The following is a 25659-nucleotide window of genomic DNA, read 5'->3' as shown; positions in this document are numbered from 1 at the left end:
GCTATAGAGTGATTACTCTAGAGCACTACTATAGAGCGATTACTCTAAAGCACTGCTATAGAGTGATTACTTTATAGTACTACTTTAGAGTGATTGCTCTAAAGTAGTACTATAGAGTAATCACTCTATAGCAGTGCTTTAGAGAGTAATCGCTCTAAAGTAGTACTATTGAGTAATCACTCTATAGCAGTGCTTTAGAGAGTAATCGCTCTAAAGTAGTACTATCGAGAGTAATCACTCTATAGCAGTGCTTTCGAGAGTAATCGCTCTAAAGTAGTACTATCGAGAGTAATCACTCTATAGCAGTGCTTTAGAGAGTAATCGCTCTATAGCACTGCTATAGAGTAATCACTCTATAGCACTGCTATAGAGTAATCACTCTATAGCAGTGCTTTAGAGAGTAATCGCTCTATAGCAGTGCTTTAGAGAGTAATCGCTCTATAGCACTGCTATAGAGTAATCACTCTATAGCACTGCTATAGAGTGATTACTCGATAGTACTACTTTAGAGCAATTACTCTCTAGCTATAGAGTGATTACTCTATAGTACAGTGCTATAGAGTGATTACTCGATAGTACTACTTTAGAGCGATTACTCTAAAGTACTACTATAGAGTGATTACTCTATAGTACTACTTTAGAGCAATTACTCTAAAGCACTACTATAGAGTGATTACTCTAAAGCACTACTATAGAGTGATCACTCTGTAGGAGTGCTTTAGAGTGATTACTCTAAAGCACTACTATAGAGTGATCACTCTATAGTAGTACTTTAGAGTTAATCACTCTAAAGGAGTGCTTTAGAGTGATCACTCTATAGTAGTACTTTAAAGATAATCACTCTAAAGTACTACTATAGAGTGATTACTCTAAAGCATTACTATAGAGTGATTAACTCTAGAACGATTACTCTAGAGCACTTCTATATAGAGTGATTAACTCTAGAACGATTACTCTAGAGCACTTCTATAGAGAGTGATTACTCTAGAGCACTACTCTAGTGTTACTCAGAGCACTATTGTAGAGTGATTACTCTAAAGCAATTACTCTAGCAATTACTTTAGTAATTACTCTAGAGCACTATTGTAGAGTGATTACTCTAAAGCAATTACTCTAGTAATTACTCTAGAGTACTATTGTAGAGTGATTACTCTAAAGCAATTACTCTAGAGTACTATTGTAGAGTGATTACTCTAAAGCAATTACTCTAGCAATTACTTTAGAGTACTATTGTAAAGTACTCTAAAGCAATTACTCTAGAGTGATTACTCTATAGTAGTGCTCTAGACTATTGTAGCAATTACTCTAGAGTCCTCTAGAGCACTATTGTAGAGTGATTACTCTAAAGCAATTACTCTAGAGTGATTACTCTAAAGCAATTACACTAGAGCAATTACTCTAGAGTGATTACTCTAAAGCAATTACTCTAGAGTGATTGCTTTAGAGGGATTGCTCTAGAGCGATTACTCTGGAGAGCGATTACTCTGGAGAGTGAGGTGAGAGATTGAGAACGATTACTCTGGAGAGTGAGGTGAGAGATTGAGAACAAGTGCAATGCGAGTGCAATGCTCTAGAGCGATTACTCTGGAGAGCGAGGTGAGAGATTGAGAACAAGTACAATGCGAGTACAAGAACCAATAAAACCCAGAGATGGTGGCAAATTATGTAGACTAGGGTCATGGGAGCCCAGTGTCATAGTTATTCCGGAGGAAAATGCACTGAGTTTAAGTTCAACGGTGTGAACTACGACCTTTATTTATGAAGAGCAAGACCACACGTCTTTTTTTGAGGGAGAGAGAGCAAGTTATGCCTACAATTGGATTGAAATGGAAGTGGAGCATCAATGAATTATGTTCACATGGGCTCCAAGTTAAGCAAGAAGGGATGCCAGGTCCATCACTTGTAGGGATGCCATAGGGATTTGGTCAACAGGCTTAGGGGAAGGTTTCGAGGCTAAATAGGCACCAATCACGAGGCCCAAAATTTGCCAAGACATCCCAAGGCCAAGCGCATGGTATGGAAATCTGGTCGAAAATGCCCATGACACTATGTACTTGATTCTCCCAAGATTAATATACACTATTTGAGGGAGGGGCCGGCTGTTCTTGCAACTCATTGTGTGTCTTGTAAATTCAACAAATTACATCTTGTATTGTGCTTGTTGTCCATCAAATCTTAGTGCATTTAAGTGTATTGATTAGCATTGTGTTCAACCAAGCATTCCACACCGATTGGTGGAATTACAATTTCGTTGTATCATCTTATGATAAATTTAAATCACACATTCCATCCATGATATCTTCAACCAATTCTATCACACAATATATTTTATACAATAAAGAACCTTTTATTAACTTTCTATTCATTTCAAACAATCTATTTTATACAAGAAAGAACATTTGTATAACCTTCTACTTATTTCAAAAACAAGGTAGCATTCATGAGCTCATCACATGGCCCTATCTGTACCCTATTCATAATCATGGATAGATGATCTTCCATGCAATGTTGCTATCTTAAATTCATGCTCTAGAAGCATCAAGATCCATCTTAATATCCTTCCATTTATAAAATTTTATTTCACCCATAATAAAATAACTGATGATCCACATAGAAGCTAAACTTATTGGCAATGAGATAATGACAAAATGTTTCCACTATAGCCAATCAATTTTTGAGTAATTCTATAGAACATTATTCATTTCTTGTGAGGAAAAATAGATGTTATGTAAATTCCACTTTCCAATTAGGTTCCCAATTATGCATTCTAAGAATTGGTGTGTTATTCAAGGCCTACATCATTAAGCATATCTTTATATTCCTTGGTCGGCATAAATTTCATCATTAATTTGTAAAGTGACTTGATAATCATTTCAAATTCTAGGATGAAGTAAATACCCCATGTGGTCCATGAAGATTTGAATACCCTTGAAGTTTTAAGGTGGTGGTAAATTAATAATGAACTTGATAATATTGACTTCAACCATGGGTATTAAATGCTAATAATGATGATGAACTTGATATTGGCTTCAGCCATGAGTATTCTATGCTAATAGACCACATGACCTAAGAACACTACTTGATTACCCTAAAATAGAATTTGAGTGAGTTAAATGTGATTCTATTAAACTTGCATTGCTCTAACACTTCTCAAAGACTCTGCCATGTGCTGCAACTAGTTTGAGTGCACACATAAACCATCAACACTTCACTCTAGCACTTCCCTAAGATGTGCCAAGTGCTCCAACTAGTTTGAGTGCACACATAAACCATCAACCAACAAATATTTACAAGAAAGGGTAATCCATAACCCAAATAGCATCAATTTATATGTCATTAATGCCCCTAAGATGTGCCAAGTGCTCCAACTAGTTTGAGCACACACATAAACCTTCAACAAATATTTACAAGAAAGGATATAACATAACCCAAATGACATAAATTTATGTGTCATTAATTCCCCTTTAGTTACTAACGCCATCTTATGTTGATTTTTGGATTTAAAGATAACTTATTTTTACCCATCACTAAATTCATCAAAAAAGTTATCTACTTAATACCCTACAACCCTTTCCAATGTATCCTCCACAAAGATAAAAGGGTAATAATATCTCTTATTTCATGTATTTATGCTTCTTGACATTGATACAAATTTAAAGATTTTTATTCCTCTTAGGAATAATTATAATTAGTGACATACTTCAATGTGCTCAATTTCATAGATGAATCCCATATCTAGTAGCATTTGTATGTCCTCCTTATGTTTTACATCCTTGTTTTACATGCACCATAAGCTACTACCCTATCATCTACTATTGGCAATATGTTATTTATTGATTTTGATGGAACTCCCTTTATGTCTTGTATCTCTAAGCAAGATAATACTTATACTCCATGAGTAGTCCTTGTATCTCTAAGCAAGATATAATACTTATACTACGAGAGGCTTTCTAAATGGATGCCACTAAATCTGTGAATGTCTCCATGTCATGTTGTTCAAAATTAGTAAAAACTTATGTAAGATCTCTCTTATTAAGCAATAAGTTTCATTATCTATGAAAAATATTTTCATTTAAATAAAATTTACGAATAAAAATATTAAAATAGAAAGAGTTTTTTTTCCCAAGATAAAGTAGCAAGGTTCATATGCAAAAAATGAGAAGACCCTCGGTGGTGCACCCTAGTGTTCACACCTGTACTTTAACATAGGTCAAAAGGTTAAATGATAAAATTATTTAGGAAAAGAGAATAAAAAATATTAAGCCAAGTTTAATACTTAATTAAAAATATTAGGGCCAAAATTGCATGGCTCTCCCTTAGAAAAATAAATTGGTAAGCACCACTATATGCCAAGTGTTAGTACTTAATTAAAAATATTAGGGCCAAAATTGCACAACTCTCCCTTAGAAAAATAAATTGGTATGCACCACTATATGTGTGTGCACATTAATTTAACTAATTAGGCTAAGGGTAATTCTCATTAGTTTCAGAAAACCATGGTTTGGCCAAATCAAGGTGGATTTAGGTTGATAGAGGTAGTGGTTTATCTACCCTTGGTATTTTGTTGGTGGTATGAGTGGTTTATGCAATCCCAATAAAAAGAGAGAAAAGAAGATTTGAGAGAAAGAAAAGCCAAGAAAATGAAGAACCAAGAAGAAGAAGAAAAGAGAGAGAAAGACAACCCAAGAAGGGGAAGAACCAAGGGAGAAGAAGATCCAAAAAGGAGAATAGCCAAGAAAAATAATGCTTGAAGGAGAAAGAAAAATGAAATATTAAGCAAAGAGGAGAAACTAGGAGAAAGAAGAGCCCTAGGGTGGGAAGACAAAAGAAGAATGAGGAGCATCGATATGAAACCGCTAACATCCCAAGGACAAAGAGAAAAAACTAGGAGCCAAAAGAAGAGAGGAAAGAAGAGACATAATATCGTATCACTATAAGATGAGCAGATAAGAACTAGAGGGTGTTGTGTGAAGGCACAGAAACATACCAATGAACATTGAAAGGGATCTATAAGAAGCCATAGGCTAGTAAGTTGGATCAAGATCAAGCTACCCCTATACAAAGGTTATTAAAATAAAGATTCAGAAATGTATATCAAAGCCTTGAAAAGGGAAGATTTTGTGGACTTTATTAAAGCAACCTTAAAAGTGGTACTATCAAGCTACCCCTGACTGTGCATGTTGTACATAGTTATAACAAAAACTTGGTTGTAGAGAGGAGAGTGAATAAGAAACAATAGAGTGAAATCCATTTTGGGAGATGCTAAACTGACAGATCTCCTTTAAGAATTGACTCCCTTGGTAGAGAATCAAAGGTGAGAAAATATTCAATCTAACCCTTTGGTGATTATCATTATTTATCGACTATTATTAACATCCTGGTAACTTGCAAACATTTTGAAGCATCTTGTAATGTATGTGATACCTCCTTTGCAAACCATGGCAAGGTTAATGGTGCGTGTTGGTGACCATAACCATGATGTACAACGTAGCACTTCAAGAACATGATAAATAAAACTAGACACTTGATTGCACATGTGATCAAAGTTGACAGGAATACAGGACCATGGAAGCCCTAAATGAATGTAAAAAAGGATAGATCTTTGTTAAGAGAGGAGAGTAAAGAAGGTTAAAGGTACATGTTGGTGCCCATAACCATGATGTACAACTACACACTTCAAGAACATGATAGAGAAAACTAGAAATTTGGTTGCACATGTGAGCAAAGTTGAAAGGAATGCAGAACCAAGGAAGCCCTAAATGAGTGTAGACAAGGATAGCTCTTTGTTAAGAGATGAGAGTAAAGAAGAAACAATAGAGTCAAATCCACTTAGAGATGTTGAACTAACAAATCTCCTTGAAGAATTTACACCCTTAGTGAGAATTAGAGGTGAGCAAATATTCAATCAGAGTGGGAAGCAAATATTCAATCTCATGTAGAAAAGGATAGCTCTTTGTTAAGAGATGAGAGTAAAGAAGAAACAATAGAGTCAAATCCACTTAGAGATGTTGAACTAACAAATCTCCTTGAAGAATTTACACCCTTAGTGAGAATTAGAGGTGAGCAAATATTCAATCAGAGTGGGAAGCAAATATTCAATCTCACCCTTTGGTTGTTATTTTATTTATTGACTATTGTTAACATCTAGGTAACTTACTTACAAACACTTTGAATCATCTTCTATCATCCATTTTAGGATAACTATTGCACAAGAAAAGAAAAGAAAGATGCCAATGGCTTTGATAGTTTATTTAGCACTCAGGAAGAGATCAACGTATTCTTTCTTTCATGGAAGTCGGTTTCCAAGGTAAGGATTACTAGAAGAAAGATGTTTGGCCTTTAAAATGTCAACAAAGGGACCTACTTTTGGTGTGGATCTTGTAAACCAGATGAGAAGAGATAGAAATGGTGACTTACATAATCAAATGCTCAATTTGGCCACAGTCATAGAGTGTTTCATGGATGCCTCAATGGTCAACAATGGCTTGCCATGTGTATGATCCAAGGTAAGTAAATTTATATCCTACATTAAATGATGCTTGGGATTCTATTTTTTATGTTGGTTAAACATGGTGTACATTGTTGGGGCAGTGTATAAGAACTCATAATCATAGCAACCTTTGAAATGAAGGAGGAAGACACGACAAGCCAAATTGTGTTTTGGGATATGTTGAACACTACCATGAGGCAATGTATCTTTGACAATGCAAATTTATATGGACTGTTTTGGGATATCCCAAATTGTGTTTAGGAATATGTTGAACACTACCATGAGGCAATGTATCTTTGACAATGCAAATTTATATGGACTGATGGTAGACGAGGCATCATCATATTGGGGAGCAATAAGAGACGTATATATAATGGAGATGCTGACAAAATTATGGAGGGTCGAGAAAGGTCTTGTCTTTTTCATTGTGGGAACAAAGTCTATACCAACACACACACAAACAAATACATAAAGAAGGCTCTACAAGAAGAACTACAAAAAGAACATATATCCATGCGCGAAAAGTTGAGAACATGTAAGACCAAGGAGGACGTGATTGTTCAAGGTCAAATCATAAGGAATTGGTGGAGAGGACCAAATTGGAGGAATCTTATGTATGTGGTCAATACAAAACCCTTTTTCCATTAGTGATTAGGAGATATCTAATTTTATTACATCATTATGATTATTGATTGTTCATTTTTTTACTCTTATTGTACAAAAAATTCCACTTGAAGAAGTACGCACTCCAAGATCGCACCTAGTTGAGTGCATACATGATGGGAGCTGGCTAATCGGGAAGGGAAACAAGTCAAAGGTCACATTGTATGATTCATGTGTAAGCAACAAGGAAAATGCTATATTGCAAAGTGCAAAGAAATATGCTTATATGACTAGTACGCATGTGGGAGATGCACCCAATTTAGAAGTCTTAATGAGTAGAGCAACATCCAAGAGTACACCAACACTACCACAAGCCACTCATATTGTTTAGACTCCCATGTATGAAGGCACACTATAGATTCATCACAGACTCATGGGGATAGGGAGATAGTTTAGAAAAAGAGATGTTCATCAAAAATATTGAGGTGACAAAGAATAGCTTGCATTGACTTGGATATGTAATGGAAAATAGGGATAGAAAGTAAAGGGGACGGTCATGAAATATTGGTTTAATTTTAGTCTCGACAAAGGAGCTCAAGACTAAAAACCAAATACACAAGCCCATCTATGTATACACAAGCAAAGGAGCTCAAGACTAAAAACCAAATAAGTAAGCCCATCTGTGTATACATGAGCAAACTATCCACAAAAACTTCAGCATGCATTCCTTCATTTTTGTTGTGAAAAAGTTCTATCGCATTTTCCAATGTGAATCAGGATCATTTCCAAACATTGTATGCCATATATTTTTTGTTTTTGCATCATGTTCGACTATCTTTCTAATTAAACTATCATAATGAATAGGATCATTTCCAAACACCGTATGCCATATATTTTTTGTTGTTGAATTATGCCACCCACAACCAAATTTTGTCACCACACCAATGAGCTAGGAGTTTAATTACCCCCCCACCAGTAAGCTCGGACTATAATTGCTTCACCACCCCCATTGCTTTACCCCTATGCAAAATAATATGATTGTGGACCTTCTTCCATTTATCTACATTCAAAGAATGAGGAAATCAGTATTTTATCTTGCTATTTATTCACCCTCACATTGGCATATGTGTGTGGACCTCCTACTAGAAATTCACATTTATTTGTCTCGCCCCCTCTTGACATAAATAGATGCAATTATAAGGGAGGGGATTATCACATTTATTTATCTCAACCCCTCTTGACCTCCTCCTACTAGAAATTCAAATTTATTTATCTCATCCCCTCTTGACATAAATAGATGTGATTAGAAGGGAGGGGATTATCTACTCCTTAGAGTGGGGGATGGCACGTGACCTATTTTACCCTTACGTTGTAGCAAGAGTAAGTTACCCATTAAGTGCTTACCTATTTTACCCTCTCGTTGTAGCAAGAGTAAGTTACCCATTAAGTGGGGGATGGCACGTGACCTATTTTACCTTCCCGTTGTAGCAAGAGTAAGTTACCCATTTAGTGTCGATTGAAACCTCACTCTCATGTCAATAAACCACATAATTTACATGCCAAAATTTTCATAATTGTCAAGAATCATTAATTCCTTACCATGTCATGAACATTTATTTTTCTTAAAAAATTTTTGTTAATTTACTTCTCTTTTCATAATTTTTGTATGAAAAGCATATTATATTTTGCACTATGCAACTTATCAATTTTGAACAACAAGGATATAACAATATTCAACACGTGTTAAATCATGATACTAAAACACCATCACCACTAAAAGGATCACTTATCTAGTAGTCATTACTCATCTATATTCATCACAATTTCATGATAAGTCTAATAACAGCCACATCTCATTGATCTTTATCACAATTACATGCCAACATCATCAAAATGAAAATGAATTTGTAACTTTGGAGCGATAATGAAACACCCATTATTCATATTCATTTTTTCACACTAAAAAATTACCACCATGATTTAAATTTATCTTAAATTATTTTTGCATTTGTAAATATATATAATAGCCATTTTTCATCTACATAATTTCTTTTTATTTATTTCCTTTCCCTAAGGTACTTTACTTTAACATCATTACATCTCCTAACATGTCTTAAAACTAGTGTAAAGAATGTAATATACATAGCTTCTGTTTACTTATTTCCTTTCCCTAAGATACTTTACTTTAACATCATTTCATCTTCTAACATGACTTAAAACTTCCAAAACATATCCTCACATTTGCAAAAAGTAATCTAAACTATTGCAAGATAACTTAGTTGATAATCATACCAAATCTATAATTACATCTAGGTTGTAGAAATTCCTTGACATATAGGCATGTGTTAGTTTACTACCACACTGAGATAAATCACATCTAGGTTGTAGAATTTCATTTAAATACAGGCACGTGTTAGTTTACTACCACACTAAGACAAATCACATCTAGGTTGTAGAAATTCATTTACATGTAGGTATTTGTTAGTTTACTACCACACTGAGACAAATCTTCAACAACATTATGTAGGCATGTGTTAGTTTACTACCACAATGAGACAAATCTTCAACAACATTATTATCCTTTCATGATTGCATTCAAGATTTTAATCATTTAAATTACATGCTTATTATACCTAGTCTTTTCAAGTAGCAACTAGGAAGCTAAAATATCCCCCTTTCTCACTTTTAACTTCAATCGTACATATTTGAAAAAATGGACACGAGTTGCTAGGGAGTTTGAACTAGACCTCTCTTCCTTCCTAAAGGTTGAGATCACTACTTGGTTGTTGAGAGTTTGAACTAGACCTCTCTTCCTTCCTAAAGCACTATTTGGTTGAGAGTTGCATGCCTCTTTTCATGTTGAGTGGTTGTGAGAAGCTATGGTATGCAATTGGCCCTTAGGCTAGTGAAACACCAATAAGCCTTATCATTCATCATGTTCATGGGGTCCAATATTGGTTGGTTATTAGCTTGGGCGTGAAATCTCACATCTTCAAGTCCCTACTCATGGGGTGAGCATGAGGAGAGGTGTAAGTAGCTTAAGGTGATCCAAAATAGAAGAGCATATAATTATGAGGGAAGCATAGGTGTCAAACTAGCTATGAGGGTTGGATGATTCATTGAGTTAAAAGCCATCGCAACTCACCTTCTCCCATCTATGGATCACATTTTTCCACATCATAACCGAGCATGTGACCTCTTTGATTACTACTGAGACCACACTAATGGAAAAATATCGATTGAATAAAGCGCTTGCTTGGCTATGACATTAGAAAACTCATCTTATAAACGCAATTCAAATGAGTAATCAATTATTTATCCCACGCCGACTTGGCATGTTTTCCTTGACTTGAAGGTAAGTCATGCAAGTAGACAAGTCATTTTGCTCTATGCAAGTTCCTTTGTTTAAAAAATGGAGTGATTGTATTGTTGTTTTTTTTTAATGTAAGAAGAGAATGTTAGTGGGGTCAAAGAAAAAGGAAATATTACTCAACCAAGTTCTTGCAAGTCATACCCACAATAGATGGACTAAACATTTACTAGAGCCACTTGCAATTTAGTTGTGTAAGTCAAAATTATTCCATGGGACATGGAACACTTACATCACTTAAATGCCTTACATAGCCTTCCAATTATACATGAGACACAGCTCTAATTATAGTAGTGATGGCACTTTCGCATATGTAAGAGCTATAGGTAGTGAGATTTGACTCAAGCCCCCACTTAGAGAATCAAATCTCTTACCAAACACACTACACACCCACATACTAAACATGGAAGCAAAGGAGTAGGTAAAACTGATATGAGAGAGGTGTAGATTGCCACATGGAAAAGGATCAAATAATCAATAATGAAAGATGGGTAAAAAAGATTTTTGATTTGTGGCCCACTTCTTTGTCCTAAGCCTAAGAGGTAGAATCAAACTCAATCACATTTGAAGACTTCCAATTGTCAAAGTTTAACATCAACAAAAGTGCCCAATAGGATATTTAAACCATTTTTTTTGAATTTAGAAGGAAAAAAGAGACAATTAATAAAGTGACATATTGCTCATAACTGAGATTGAACATTGCTAATTTGGTCATATCAAGTTTCAACTTGAAGAAATGGGCAATTTGTTTATTGTAATTTATACGTTTCAAATGAATTATTTGGTTTATTATAATCACATAATTTAGTTACACCAAACTATACATTTCATTTATTATTATTATACATAATAGCTATTGTACCATTTACATACTTTATTTTGTACCAATCTATACATTTCACTTTATTTGCTGTAATTTCGTCTTTCTTTACTCTCTCTCTCTCTCTCTCACGCTGTTGCATTCTCCTCTCTCTCTCTCTCTCTCTCTCTCTTTCTCTCTCTCACGTAGCGTCTCTCCTCTCTCTCTATTTTCTCACCAGCTTGCAAGAGTTCTCTCACTAGTTGTCTCTCTCTACTCTTCCAGTAGAGCCCTCTCCTCTCTGAATTTTCTCACTAGCTTCCCCGCCGCTAGAAATTGTACAGCTCTCTTTCTCTGCTGTAACTCCATCTCTGTCTACTTTCTCAAAAGCTTTCGAGCTAGAAATGTACAGCGACGTCCCTCTCTTTCTCTCTCTCTCTCTCCCTTCATTTGACGTGATTTCGTCTTTCTATTTTCTCATTAGCTTTCAAGCTACCAACTGCACACACACGTCTCTCTCCCTGCGTGTGTGCGCGCGCACTCAGAAGGATCAGCTTCATAGCTCCACAGGAAATATTCCTCTCTTTGATTGTGTTGCACTGGGCTACAGCAGGTGGGATCTTGCAGAATGTGCAACGTTTTGCAAACTAGAGCCAGATTGTGAATTCCCCACAGAGAAAAGCAGCGTTTTTTTGAAGAAAAACAGAGAATTGGGCAGTCAGTCCATATGTGGACAAGCTCCACAAAGGGTGTACTTCAAAGCCCATTTCCTCTGTTTCTTGTAATAATTGGGTACAGCCGGCCAGATGATCTTTTTTCTCCTGTGCCCCCAACCTTCTCCTTCTAAGGTTTGCAGACTTCAGCAGGCAGAAGAGGCTTTCCATTCTCAGTAAGGTAACTTTTTTTTCCCACTGGGCATTTTGAGTCTTACTTATTAGCACCTGATAATCTCACATACACATGGCTATCGCATGATGCCACTGTGGGCTTCTGGATCCCTCAAGGTCCTCACTACATCCATATCAATCAAGCTTTAACTCATGTAATTACTTGTATAATTATAGTTGAGATGAACACCTACAATGACCTGATGGCCGGGGGCCATTGGTGGAATGATGACAATGCCATTCTTGAGGCCTTTATGAGCTTCTCTTCAAATGAGGAGAGTCTGTGGCCCCAAGCTGAGCAGCCTGCCGCTGCAATAGTCCCATCCAGCCGTGAAGATCGACTTCAACAAAGACTACAATCCCTTGTAGAGAGTAGCTCAGAGACGTGGGCCTATGCTATCTTTTGGCAACTCACAAACGCCTTCAATCATGAGCAAGTTCTCGGATGGGGTGATGGTTACTTCAACCCCAAGGAGGGCGAGCAGAAGAGCCCAACAAAGCCAGTAGCAGTTCGTGAGGCTGATCAGCAGCTGAGAAGAAGGATCTTAAGAGAATTGCAAGCCCTTGTCACCCATAATGGAGAGGATTCTGCAGCATCTGCTAGTTTAGATGTTCTAGAAGCTGATGTTACCGATACAGAATGGTTTTTCCTGGTCTCTATGATGTACTCGTTCCCGATCGGGACTGCAACCCCCGGCAGGGCATTCCGAAACTCACAGCATGTTTGGCTTAAGGGCTCAGACCAACTCCAGGGGCAGAATTGTGAAAGGGCAGAGCTTGCCCAGCAGTTCGGCATTCGAACAATTGTATGTGTCCCGACACTGAGGGGAGTCTTGGAGCTTGGATCAACAGAGGTAATTGGGGAGGACTTTACCCTCTTAAGCATCATCACACATTCTTTTGATGAGGATGCCTATGAAAACACATCTCTAGGTTCTTTGTTGTCAAAAGGTGACATGCCATATTTTCATAGTCCAAGGAGTTTCACAGAAGATACACCTTATGCAGACATGATTTTTGCAGAAAATGAGAGTGGAAAGATGTTGCCAATGATGTGGCAACCTAGTATTTATCACCAAGCTGAGGGCAGTCATGTTGGTGAGGGGATCACCTCATCTACTCAGAATCCTGTTTTAACAGCTCCACACAGTACACAGAACGTTAAGATTGAAGCAGACATGTTTGATCGTAACAGAGTTAGTTCAAAGCTACATTATCAGCCATCTAAGGTTGATGTTCAGCTTGGATCCCTAGAATGTCACAGTTATAAGCAGACAGAAGAGGTGGAAAATATAGAAGAGTCATCATATCTGATGACATACAGTAATGCGGTGAGGGCGGGAGAAATGTGGAATCATATTCAAGTTGCCACCTCAGCAGAGCCGCAAAATTTTATGCAAATTGCAAAGCATGCGGACATGCAGCATTTCAGCCAGCATGGCATGCCAGCAATGCCTCTAGAGGCTACAGGAATGCAGGGTCAAAGCCAGATTGGCACAACACATGTGGCTCACAGCTACACTGACGTGTTGAAGGTTTCAGAAATGCTGAGCTACACTCAACCTGTGGGGGGTTTAGATGTTGACGGCCGCATGGATGTAGTGAAGGCGCCCAACCTTCATAACGCCAATCAGCTTGAAGAGAAGACAGATGGGATGCTAGCCAAAACATGTAATAACGTCCTCAAGGCTGCCGGGAGTTTAGGATTATCACATGCCCAAACGTACAACCATACAGCCAAGCCTTGGGATCTTGATGCCCAAACCCTATCTTTGAAAGCACCAGACACCACAGCCTACAAGCAGGATATTAAACTGGCAGAGCTTTCAAATCTTGAGAAGCCATCCCAAACACATAGTGATACAAAAAGTGCCCACTCAAACAAGCCTTTCAAAGAGCACAAGACGGTCTTTTCCCTTCAGGAAGACGGTGTAACAATGCAAGCACATGGAGCTGTCCGGTCTAGTGTGGAATCCGAGCATTCAGATGCTGAGGCCTCCTTTAAAGATGCAGATTGCAGCCAGTCGGTTGTTGATAAGAAGCCTCGGAAGAGGGGAAGGAAGCCAGCAAATGGTAGGGAAGAACCCTTGAATCATGTGGAAGCAGAGCGCCAGAGGCGAGAGAAGATGAACCAGCACTTCTATGCCTTGAGAGCTGTTGTGCCTAATGTGTCTAAGATGGACAAAGCCTCTCTACTAGCAGATGCCACTTCATGTATAGAGGAGCTTAGGGCCAAAATCCATGAGTTGGAGATAGGAAACAGTAACCTGCTTGCTCAGCTAGATGGAGAGGGTGTAAGTGTGTTGTCTCATGATCAAAACCACTTCAAAGCTGGTCAAGATGTCCCACCCATCCGTAGCACCGGTTCACATTCAAAGAGCTCAACTTCTGTTGTGTGCCCACATGGCAGGATGACCATCAATGTAAGGTTTCTTGTTGGAAGAGAAGCCATAATCCGGGTGGAAAGCTCAAGAGAAAATTATCCAGTGGCGAAAATGATGGTGGCTCTGCAAGAGCTGCAGTTGGATGTGGATCATTCAACCATAGCCATAGTGCAAGACATGCTATGTCAGACAATCGTTGTGATCATGAGAAATTCTGGTTACATGACAGAGGAGCAGCTTATGGCTGCCCTATCTAGGAGAGCCATGAATTGTAACTGCTGTTGAGGAGCTGCATACCATGGCATTGGGACTCGGGAGTTGGGACCTCTGATTGTCATGCACACGGGAGCAGTTAAAGAGCACAAATTATGTGGATCAGAACATGGTCTTCATATCTTACTTGGATTCAAAAGCAAGGGAACATAATCAATCTTTGTAGTTGCTATATGTACCAGTACTAACTCTGGGAAACTGATTAGAAAAGGTGATCGTTTTGGTTGCACTTTGTTTTTGCTTTTTGGAAAGCCTCCGGTTTTCAACTCTCTCTCTCTCGTATTTTAAATGACTCGTCCTCTGAAATGAAATATATGTACAATCATAAAGGAATACATGACTAGTTTTTAGACGCTCCTCTGAGGGTCAGTGTGTAGAGAGTGGATGGGAGGCTATGGATGTGCTTGAATGCCCATCCACAAGTAGCTTCCCTTGCCTGTCATCAGATGCTCTGACAGAAAGAATGGGCAGGTTATGTGTAAGGCAGTCCCCGAAACGTGGACGGGTGGACAGGCCTGATCTCCTGCACACACACACACACACACACACACACACACACACCCCCCCGGAACTACCACCAGCTTCATAGAGCCCATGTTGTAGGGCTCATATGAGCGTGCTTATGAGATATAAAATGTGCACACAGGTCTAGTGGGCTGCAATTATTTTGGGATGTCCTATTTATTTTCTCCTCTTTTTGCACCCCTAAGAAGTAAGTTCAAAAACAAAAGTGGTACTACCCATGTAATGGGCAATATGGGTCAGTGTGACTTGGCTTAGTTCTGTGTATTCTTCATGTATTTAACTAGCTTGGGCTTATAATTGTGAGCCAAAAAGGTGTTTGCTTTATATATTTATGAGTAAATTGAAGCTGGGGATGCAAATGTAAAATGTGTTCTTCTTAGCTCACATAGGTAGAACAAGGATTGAGGGTGGCTACATAATACTCCCTGCATCCTTAGGTTCTTCTTGCCTACATAGTACCATAGGTCAAAGAAAGGACAGGAAAGAACATGCTTTGTAGGACATGAAAGATTGAGATGTGAGATTGCCACACCATCCTTGTTTCCACTTAGGGGATGTCACATACATCCAGTATATCCTTGGGGTGCACCCCTTGTTTCCACATTGCAATTGCCATGTACATCCAGTACATCACGTCCATGGGGTGCACCCCTTGTTTCCACATTAAGAAGGGTCATGTACATGCAGTATGTCAGTGTAGCAAATGTGGCAACTAGATGCAACTTACTGACCTAAACAAGCACCAGTCAATGCAAAAGCAACCTCATCAATGGCCTTACCGTCATGATAGCCACATCAGGGCAAATCCTCTGGGGATACTTGCCATACGATCTCCTTCGGCCTGGTGTGTGGAAGGCAGCCGCTGCCTCCGCCGCCAGTGTGCTGGTCTGCCCACACCTGCCAGCGTCCTCATGGCTATGCTACGCAGCCTAGAATGTCTCCAGAATGCATGAGTAAGCTGTAGAAGCTCTCACCTGCGAGACTGAAAACCAGCTTGAGTTTTTTTTCTCAAGAGTTATTCCCTCCCAATCTAATAAGGCCTAGTTTCAGATCTGTCACACCCATCACAACAAGGACCAATCATCTTACTAAATGAAATAGTAACCAGATAAAAAGAAAAGCGATCCGATCCTGCTGGGGATCGAACCCAGAATCTCCGGTTCCGTAGACCGGCGCCTTATCCATTGGGCCACAGGACCTTGCTGTTAAAAACGTAAGTTAAAAATTTATATATAATAAACTATTTAGTACCACGGGTACGTTTTTAAGTTACGAGAGAATAAATATAATAATATTGTACACTTACTATAATACTCTTTTGAACAAACTTAGCCTTGCTCAAATAGGCCACCAAAATCTTGATATAAAAGCTCTATAAGTCTGCAAGATAGCCCGAACTTCCACTTATATTTAATTATTTTTAGGGTGAAATCTTTGCAAATTTAGCAATCTGCTCTATCAATCATTGGCTACCCTTTTTTGCCTCCCTTGGTAGACAAAATTGAAACAAGACAATTTTTGCTTTGCAAAGTCACCTATAGGACACAAAATCATTTTGATTTTCTAAGGTTCAAATGTCATTTTGATTTTGGTGGGACCCATCTCTAAGAATTTGTATGGTTTTAGTCAAGGAAAGATTTTGTAATAAATGTACCATGACAACTTTTTCTTGAATACTTTTGAATTATGACACCTAGTGGGTCCTAGTCTCTTCTCTCGTTGAATTCTTGAGCCACTCGTGTCTTTAATGTGGACTCGTGGAAATGATAATGTATCTAGTTAGAAAATAGAAAATAGATCTTCTTTATCCTCTACCCATGTCTTTCATGTGGCCCTGTGGAAATGACGATGTAAAAAATTAAATTAAATTTTTTGTATCTAGTTAGAAAAGAGAAAACAGAACCATTTTTTATGTATCTAGTTAGACTAAATAAAGATAATGACATCCTAAATGATAAATTATGGGAACATGGGAGTGTGAATAGCTAAACTATGAATGATTTATTTTGAAAAGCTAGCACTTTAAAAAAACAAAAAAAAAGCCAAAGTGTCATGATCTCCATAACTAATGTTAAAATAATAACCTAATTCACTTGTCTACAAGGGATAGGGCCACTCACAAATCTTATGGACGTTGGCAAGATATGAGTTCCTTGATATTTTCTTATGGCCTAGGCTTAGACGCGAGGGCTCTAACTAAAACTTGTTACAAACATTCAACATGTTAAGTCCAATGGAATTTAATGATTAATGCAAAGAGCCACCTTGTGCTTAATGAATGCCTTTTTTCCTTTTTTTATTCTCTCATCACATCTACCTCTCTTATACATCCATTTCAAAGTCATGAGAGAAGGGAATGACTTTAATGAAAGAAGAAAGGGAAGAATGGGCCCTCTCCTTATTCACCCATTTCAAAGTCATGAGAAGGGAATGACTTTAATAAAAGAAGAAAGGGAAGAATGGGCCCTCTCCTTTATTGGTGGAACATGGAAGAGAGATTGGAGACAAGGAGCTAAGTTGTATTATTCAAATTTAATAATATTAATTAATAATAAATAATGGTCAAATTGTACAATTTATCATTTCATGAATGTAATATTTGTTGACACAATATTAGTTTTTGTATGAAATTGTTTTCCATACAAAAGGTGTGCCCATATATGCATGGAGTGATGGATTTGAGGAGATATTAAAAACATAAAAAAATAAAGGCACGTGTGCTATTGGGAAAAAGAAGTTGGCTTAACTTGTCAAAGGATGACATGCGCTTGTGCTTGCTTTGCATTTGTCAATTTTCAATAAATGAATAATATTTTATTAGTTAGGGATTGGCATGTTCTTGAGCTTTCTTTGCATTTACTCGTTTTCTTTGTAAAGTATATACCTATTTATGTTTCTAATATATACCTATTTTCTTTACAAAGTATATACCTATTTGCTTTCCTTATAGCTTGATGTGTCCTAGAGCTTGCTTTGAATTTGTCAATGACTTTAGAATGCAATACGTTAATATTATCCCAAAGTAACATATAATCTATGTCATTTTGGTGTCATTGGAATAATAGAGAAAGAATAATCTTTCTTGTTTAAAAGGAACAAAATTATTACATTGTAAAAAATATATGTTATGGATAAATTCAGATCTTTTACAAATGTATGCTTTAAACCTTGAAATGATAATTATGTCATCATTTTATAAAATAAAATTAAACAATGATTGAAAAAAGTACATAACTTGATTTGAATATTTTGGATTGAAAGATAGCATTACCTTTTGGAATCTATTAACATTCTTTATTTTAATTTTTGTTTCATACTTTAGAATTTAATATACAATATTTTAGATCATGTAATCTTATTACATGGTACGATAAAATACACTTGCTATAATTGGTTAAAGTATTATCAATATTTAAAAGAGCACTGCTTTCTTTATTTAATTAGGATTTGTTCTAGTCACTTTTGTTTCAATATTTAAAAGAGCATTATTTAATTAGTATTTTTTAAGTCACTTTTGTTTCACTTTGATAATGCTTTAGAATTTAAGTTACAATATGTTGTGTTTAATATAGTAAGCATGTTTAGATTATGTAATGTTATTATATAACATGACAATACGCTTGAATCTATGATGTAATAATAGATCATGATTCATGGTCCAAAATGGACTTATGTAGAATGGAAAAACAACATGCTTGTGAAATGCAAAAGTTTGACATACATCTATAGGTGGAGCAACTAGAAATGAGGAAAACCCATATAGTAGAAGAGCGTCAATGTTTTTGATGCATATGGGGAGTCAAAAAATGATGTGCCAATAGAATAAGAAATGATATGCTAAGGAATGAAGATAGAGAAGAGCTTGAAAATGTCAATCAACATAGCACAAGTTATGCAAAAAGGCATCAAAGTTTGTAAAGGGTTATTACATGTGCTGCTTTTGATGGGAGAAAATGTTGCATAGAGCCTTTATGGAAAGCGGAATGCATGTAAATATTATTTGCAACCTAATTTTTCAAAATGCATCGATGAGCACTACTTCACTTTACTCACTAGTTGGTGGCCTCAATTTCAACTACTCCCTTAGAACATCTAACCTTGCCATTAGAAACTTTAAAATCACCATCATCATCTAATTGTTGCCCATTATGAAGCCCTCCACCTTGACATCCTATCAACACAAGCCATCGTGGAACCCTCTATCTTGAAATCCTAGCACCAAGAGATCCATGGATAAGGATACTATGAAGGTAATGGCATCACCTAGATTCCCAAGAGATCCATGGATACTCCACAATTTCCCATCACTACAAAGCCAAGGAAGAAGAAATCCACCCCTAGAATATAATACCCACAATCCAAAACATGGTGGGTGAATGAGGACTACATAAGCCTAGTGATACTATGAAATAGGAGCTTCTACAAGTCCAATGATACTAGGAGGCCCAGTGATACTATGAATAAGGAGCTTCTACAAGTCGAATGATACTAGGAGGAGCTCCTACAAGCCCAGTGATACTATGAATGGAATACCAAATTATGGCTTCCCAAAGTAGAGGCCTATCCCATTGAGGCAAAAAAAAAGCCAAAAGAATAGGAGGCAAGAAGGATACAAAACCTCACCAAGGGATAGTGGGAATCACATGCATTGCACATGGATGCCCCTACCTTGCACCAAGCCTCCCCCACATCTTTCCCATTCCTTGGACCACGAATCCTTAACCCTCACTGCAATGACAATGGACTTTTTAGAGCGAGGAAAAAATCAAGCGACACATTTCAAGGAACATGCACACAAGAAGGCTAAGTCCATTAATGAGAACACCATAGGTGTGCAACACAAATTCAACACATCTAGAAATGGATTGCATGTGTTTTTTGTATAGAGATTTTCCTTCATAGCTAGTACACCTTCAGACTTCATCAGTAAATGGAAAGTCACATGCAAATCATTACGATTCAAAATCAATTTCACCATCACAGCACTTCGGAGTTCGAACAAACACCAAGACATGTGTATCAATATTGAAACATATGAAAAAAAAAGAGAACACAACAAAGCATACAACACTTTTCAAACTTCCTTAATAACAGCGCAAGTGGCAACTTTCCAAAAATGCATCGACTCTAATGGATTACAAAAACATAATGTGGACAGGAAGACGTAGCCCACCTAAATAACGTAGGTGCAATTGCAAGGATGAATATCAGTAGAGCCCTAAAATGTGGCACATAAATACCAAGATGGATTAGGATGACAATATCAAGGAGCAATGTTATGGCCTCTCTCCACCTAATGCTTGAAACAACTCCACCTTAGTGAACGCACGCATCTTGGTGCATGAACTCATGTGCCACATGCTCCAAGCCAAGCACCTAGATGTAAATATAGTAAATATGCTTGCATGGAACATATGTCAGCTTTTTTCTCTCTCTTTTCTAGAATCCTTCGCATAAGCACCTAGGTAACTCAGCAATTGTCACTGAATAGTTCAATCCCAAGGCCCTTTGACCCTTCTGTGCTAACATAAAACACATGAGATTCATTACAACAAACTACAGGTGCTTCTCTAATGACTTGCACATCCAATGTTCTCCCTTTTTGAATATTGTCATGAAATTCCTTGGTCAATTTGTTCCTCCACTTGTTGACAACCTTTCCATCCTTGAATTTGGATTGAAAGGATGAAGGAACCTTCCTTGTATTGTTAGTGGTACTGTGCGAAGGAGACACACGGGGAGTAACACCTTGCAACACAAACCCATTCAAAGTGAGCATTTCTATCTCCTGGGGTTGAAGAGATGTACCCTCCTCCACCGGCCAAACTCGTGGAGTGGGTCTTGGCATCCCAATAACTTGATTCTCATCGACAATCCAAGATTGCTCTGGTACAATGTTACAAAACCAAAGAAATTCTCCCACCGTTCCACCAAGGTATTATTGACGCCTCCAAAGTAAGGTGTTGGAGCTCCTACTTCTTTAGCCCCGTCATTAATATATCTTCCACATCTTGCATTATGTTGAGGTGGAATCCCAAACACGTCATTTCTTTCCTTGGCCTAGCCTGACAAATTGCCCACATTGTATTTGCCACTTTGGCTTCAACAACAGTCTGGTTCCGTCCTCCTTTCTCCTCTTTTGACCCGATTCTACTTCTATCGTCAGTGAGAGTGTAACATACTCAGTTCCATGGCTATCATCTTCCAACTCCACTCCTAGATCTGCCAAAGGAGGCCACTTTCCACGAACACTCCTTTTGCTCGCATGTCTCTACGCATTTTCGGACAATGCACCCCCATCTCCTGCATGGAAGAGTGAGATCAACGGAGGCTCTTGACTTGCAAGCCACACTAGCATGTATGCTTGCATGCTTGCTCTCAGACAAATTTGTTATTGGCATAAATACACCAGAGTTATCCAGTGTTACAAACCAGGCACCTTAGTGAAACTCTCTAACCTCCCACCAAGCTAACCATGTTTCTAATGAAGGTATCTCATCTTTTTTGCATGACTTGCATACTGGAACTTGCAAATCTCATGCTGTTGTAGTCTCCACCAAAGCATTTCTCCATTTGCGAAACAATACTTTATGCTCCTCTTAGAAAGTCAGCCTAATACAATTCATTGTATGTTAGACCATACTCTTCTCCCAATGGAATACACGTGACCTCTCCTTCTCTGACATTTTCTACTTTGCCCCTCCAAAGTAAACATTGCGGACTGCAATCCAGTTGGCATTGGCTTCATCTGCTTCTAAATTCTCGTTTTGCAAACCCATTGTCCCGAACCAGTTTATTAAGCATTCTCCAAAATATTACTTGGCCATTCATATCCTCGACCCTAAATTCACAAGTGGCAATGGTAAGAATCTCCCTCATAAATGGATCATACACGAAGGCTCACATGGTTGGCCAACATTGCACTATATTCATATGGTCAAAATGAATGAACATGCTCTCTAAATTTCCACCTAGTCGCATCCTGTTAACCAAGTCAAGCCCATTTTTGGGGCCCATAGTTGACATTTTGAACACATGGGGTTCATGTGCAAGGCCCAGGTGACCAAGAAATAGGACACTATGATGAATGGAAACCTACATTTTGTTTTCAAATGAAGGATAGCCTCCAAGCTATAACCATGGCCATACTTCCAAACATCGCTCAATCCTTTTTCTGTTTGAAAGTGGAATCATACTATCCAAAAGCTCAACATACTCCTCCTCCCCAATACCTCAGGCTCCACCCTTCTTATCAAAAAGCATATTGAATATCACATCCTGAGTCACATTTGTCTCCATCTATTTGACTATAATAAATGGATTGAAGTTTTCCCTTAATGGAGCCATGTCTTCAATGTTTTGTTGCAGTTTTCTACTTTGTCCTTCCTCATATGGATGACTGTGATGACCCAAGTGTATTGCACATCTTCTAGTACCCTTATGGTCTCTGGGTAAGCAATAATATATTACAGCATGACACAAGGCCACACATTCTGGCAGCTAGTCACAATGTCTGCAAAGAAGGTTCCCATACTCGGGGCCAATCAACCATGTGAGAAAGCTCTTTTTAAATCTACCCTTCCACTGTGTTTCATTGTGATAACCAAGCCTAGAGTAATAAGGACAATCAATGTTCACACAACACAAGTGGCTTGAGCATCTACTGAACCGAACTTGTCCCGAGAAACAGTCAAACATGTCAACCCACTGATGACAATCAAACTTATGTTCCATCCCATACATTGCTAACTTCCACTATGTTTCATTGTGATAACCAAGCCTAGAGTAATAAGAACAATCAATGTTCACACAAGGCAAGTGGCATGAGCATCTACTGAACCGAACTTGTCTTGAGAAATAGTCACTTAAACATGTACTATATTCAACCCACTAGTGACAATCAAACTTATGTTCCATCCCATACATTGTTGATGTCTCCAAACATGGAGGTAGTTCAAACGCTACATACCCATCATAGACAGCTCGTCCACTTGCTTAACTTCTTAAACACTATGCAAAGCTCCATGTAAACTATTGTTTAGAGGTAATGCTCTTATTAAATGCAGAACACTATTTATATTACCTTTGCAGTTGTTCACCTTATCTAGATTAATAGGCTTCTCATTGTTTACCTTAGCAGTCACTATAACCACTTTGTAAAACTGGTGTTGAATGGCATCAAGACTGAACCCCTCTTCTCTATTTGAAAGCAACACCGACTCAAGCTTCACTTCTTCACCTCCCAGCATCAGAGGTCGCAAAGAAATATGCATTCCTTCCAAACCAAAATGAGTTTTCAACTCTACTAAACCAATAGAAACTAGTCTATTACTTGATATAAGCACTAGTTTTTATCTCGACTTTAGGTTGTAGATGGTAATATGGTGCAATATTGGATTTGTGCAAAAAGACCAAACAAGAATGAAGAAAATGAGAAGAAGACATTGCCAACAATCAAAAAGCATTTTTGAGGAAGGAGATAAAACCATTAATAGGCTAGTGAATATTTATTTAATATTTATATTACTAAAATTCAATGTTAATTAACCTGTCATTATGATGATAATAAAGTAATAAATATTCTATAACAACTAACAAATTTCAATTCCCAATAGTAAAATTGGAATTAATTATATGTCAATATTAGATATAATATCAATAGAATTATAGTAATTTTTATAAATGGTAACATGTAATTAAAATATTATTATAGAAATTTATAGTTTAATAATATTATAATATATAGTATATCAATATTATACTATAATTTTAATAGTACTATAGAATTGACATCTCGTCTTGGATTTTAATCCGGGTAGTGGACTCCACACACAGACATGAAAAACTTAAAAAAAGTTTTGGAGGAGATATCCCCCCTTGGTGGCAAAGCTCCATTTTTGTCATCGTTTCCAAGAAATCATTGCTTGGGATCCGCATAATGATGAGATACTTGATGCCAGTGCATCTTCAAAGGTCGATGGAGATTTGACTGTGGAAGTCCAATATGCATGTAAAAGACCTTAGAGATACTTGTAATGTTATTGCATATGGAACTTTTGGAGTAACAAACATCATTTCTATGAAAGCCATGTAAACCAGCTCTTAATGATTAATTTTAAACATGGCAGGCACTGGAGATGGCGAGAATCAAAACCCAAGTTGATTGGAATCCAGACGATGGAATCTAAATTCGGACGAGGGATCAAAATCCAGACGACCAACGAGAGAGGTGGAAACCGGATGGCAGAATGGAATTCGACACAGCGGAATCGGAATCCGATGGATTGAAATGTGGACGCGAAGGGCAGAGTCAAAATCAGAATCAAAATCTGATGGATCGAAATCAAACACGCAGAGGGTAGAATCGGAATCCGATGGATCGGAATCAAACACGCAGACGGTAGAATCGAAATCTGGATGTAGAATCTAACTTGTGGCATGCGCCATCGACAGACTTCGGGCAATGTACTTTGCTTGCCCTTAGAGGTTGCAGTGCGGCGGTGACAATGGGTTCAGCATGAAGACAGATCATCAGAATCCAAATGGTCAGATTGGAATCTAGATGGTCGGATTGGAGTCTGATGGTGGAATCACAACCCAATGGCAGAGGTGGAATCTAGATGGTAGAATGGAATCACAACCCAATGGAAGAGGTGGAATCTAGACGGTAGAATGGAATCCGACAGCGATAGAATCATAATCCGATAGTGGAATTGAAATCCAGTAAACGATGGCGGAATCATGATCTGATGGTGGAATCAAAATCTGACGGTGGAATCGAAATCCACAAGGTCGGATCAGAATCATATACGTGGAATTAAAATTCGACGGTTGGATCAAAATCAAACACGACAGAATCGAAATCCGACGATAGTGGGTTCAGCGTGAAGAGATGGATCAAAATCCAGACGATCGGATCAAAGTCTGATGATGGTGGAATCGGAGCCCAATGGCAGAGGTGGAATCCGGATGGCATGTGAAGGGCAGAATCAGAATTCGATAGTTCGAAATTTGGATGCTGAAGGGTGGAATTGGAATCCAACCTATGACATGCGTCGTCGGCATGGTTCATAAGGTCTATAGAGCCAACTCGATTAGGAGGTAGTTTGGTTAAGTTGGGAATCTTGTTAGCTAAATCAAACTAATGAAAATCTGGTTAGAGGAGGATCGTGGTTGCACTCAAAACTAGGCAAGTGGTGGCACCCTAAGAACTGTACCCTTATAGTTATCGTGCTATAAATAGCATTAGATGCACCTACATTCCTTAATATTCTCTTTCATAACGTCAGATTCACACAACTCGATAAATAGAAACATTTAAAAAATTT

General features: G+C 37.8%; 1 protein-coding gene and 1 non-coding gene across 2 annotated transcripts; one reads left to right on the top strand and one right to left on the bottom strand.

Moving 5' to 3' along the window:
* The first annotated feature begins 11501 nt into the window (after positions 1 to 11501).
* On the top strand, positions 11502 to 15035 carry LOC147638259 (transcription factor MYC2-like). Its single transcript, XM_086798174.1, has 2 exons — positions 11502 to 12156; positions 12327 to 15035. The coding sequence occupies exon 2, from the start codon at positions 12332 to 12334 to the stop codon at positions 14816 to 14818; it is 2487 nt and encodes an 828-aa protein (XP_086654300.1). The 5' UTR covers positions 11502 to 12156; positions 12327 to 12331; the 3' UTR covers positions 14819 to 15035.
* Positions 15036 to 16457: 1422 nt separating this feature from the next.
* Positions 16458 to 16530, bottom strand: TRNAR-ACG (transfer RNA arginine (anticodon ACG)). Its single transcript has one exon. It is a non-coding gene; the product is annotated as a tRNA-Arg (tRNA).
* Positions 16531 to 25659: the final 9129 nt, after the last annotated feature.

This window comes from Cibotium barometz, chromosome 5, assembly GCF_041138505.1.
Source record: "Cibotium barometz isolate CiBa-2024 chromosome 5, ASM4113850v1, whole genome shotgun sequence".
NCBI classification, from domain to species: Eukaryota; Viridiplantae; Streptophyta; class Polypodiopsida; order Cyatheales; family Cibotiaceae; genus Cibotium; species Cibotium barometz.
This window is presented reverse-complemented; position numbering and strand designations above follow the sequence as displayed.

Excerpts from the sequence above, each read along its gene's own strand:
- LOC147638259 (XM_086798174.1), top strand. The coding sequence starts at position 12,332 with ATGAACACCTACAATGACCTGATGGCCGGGGGCCATTGGTGGAATGAT.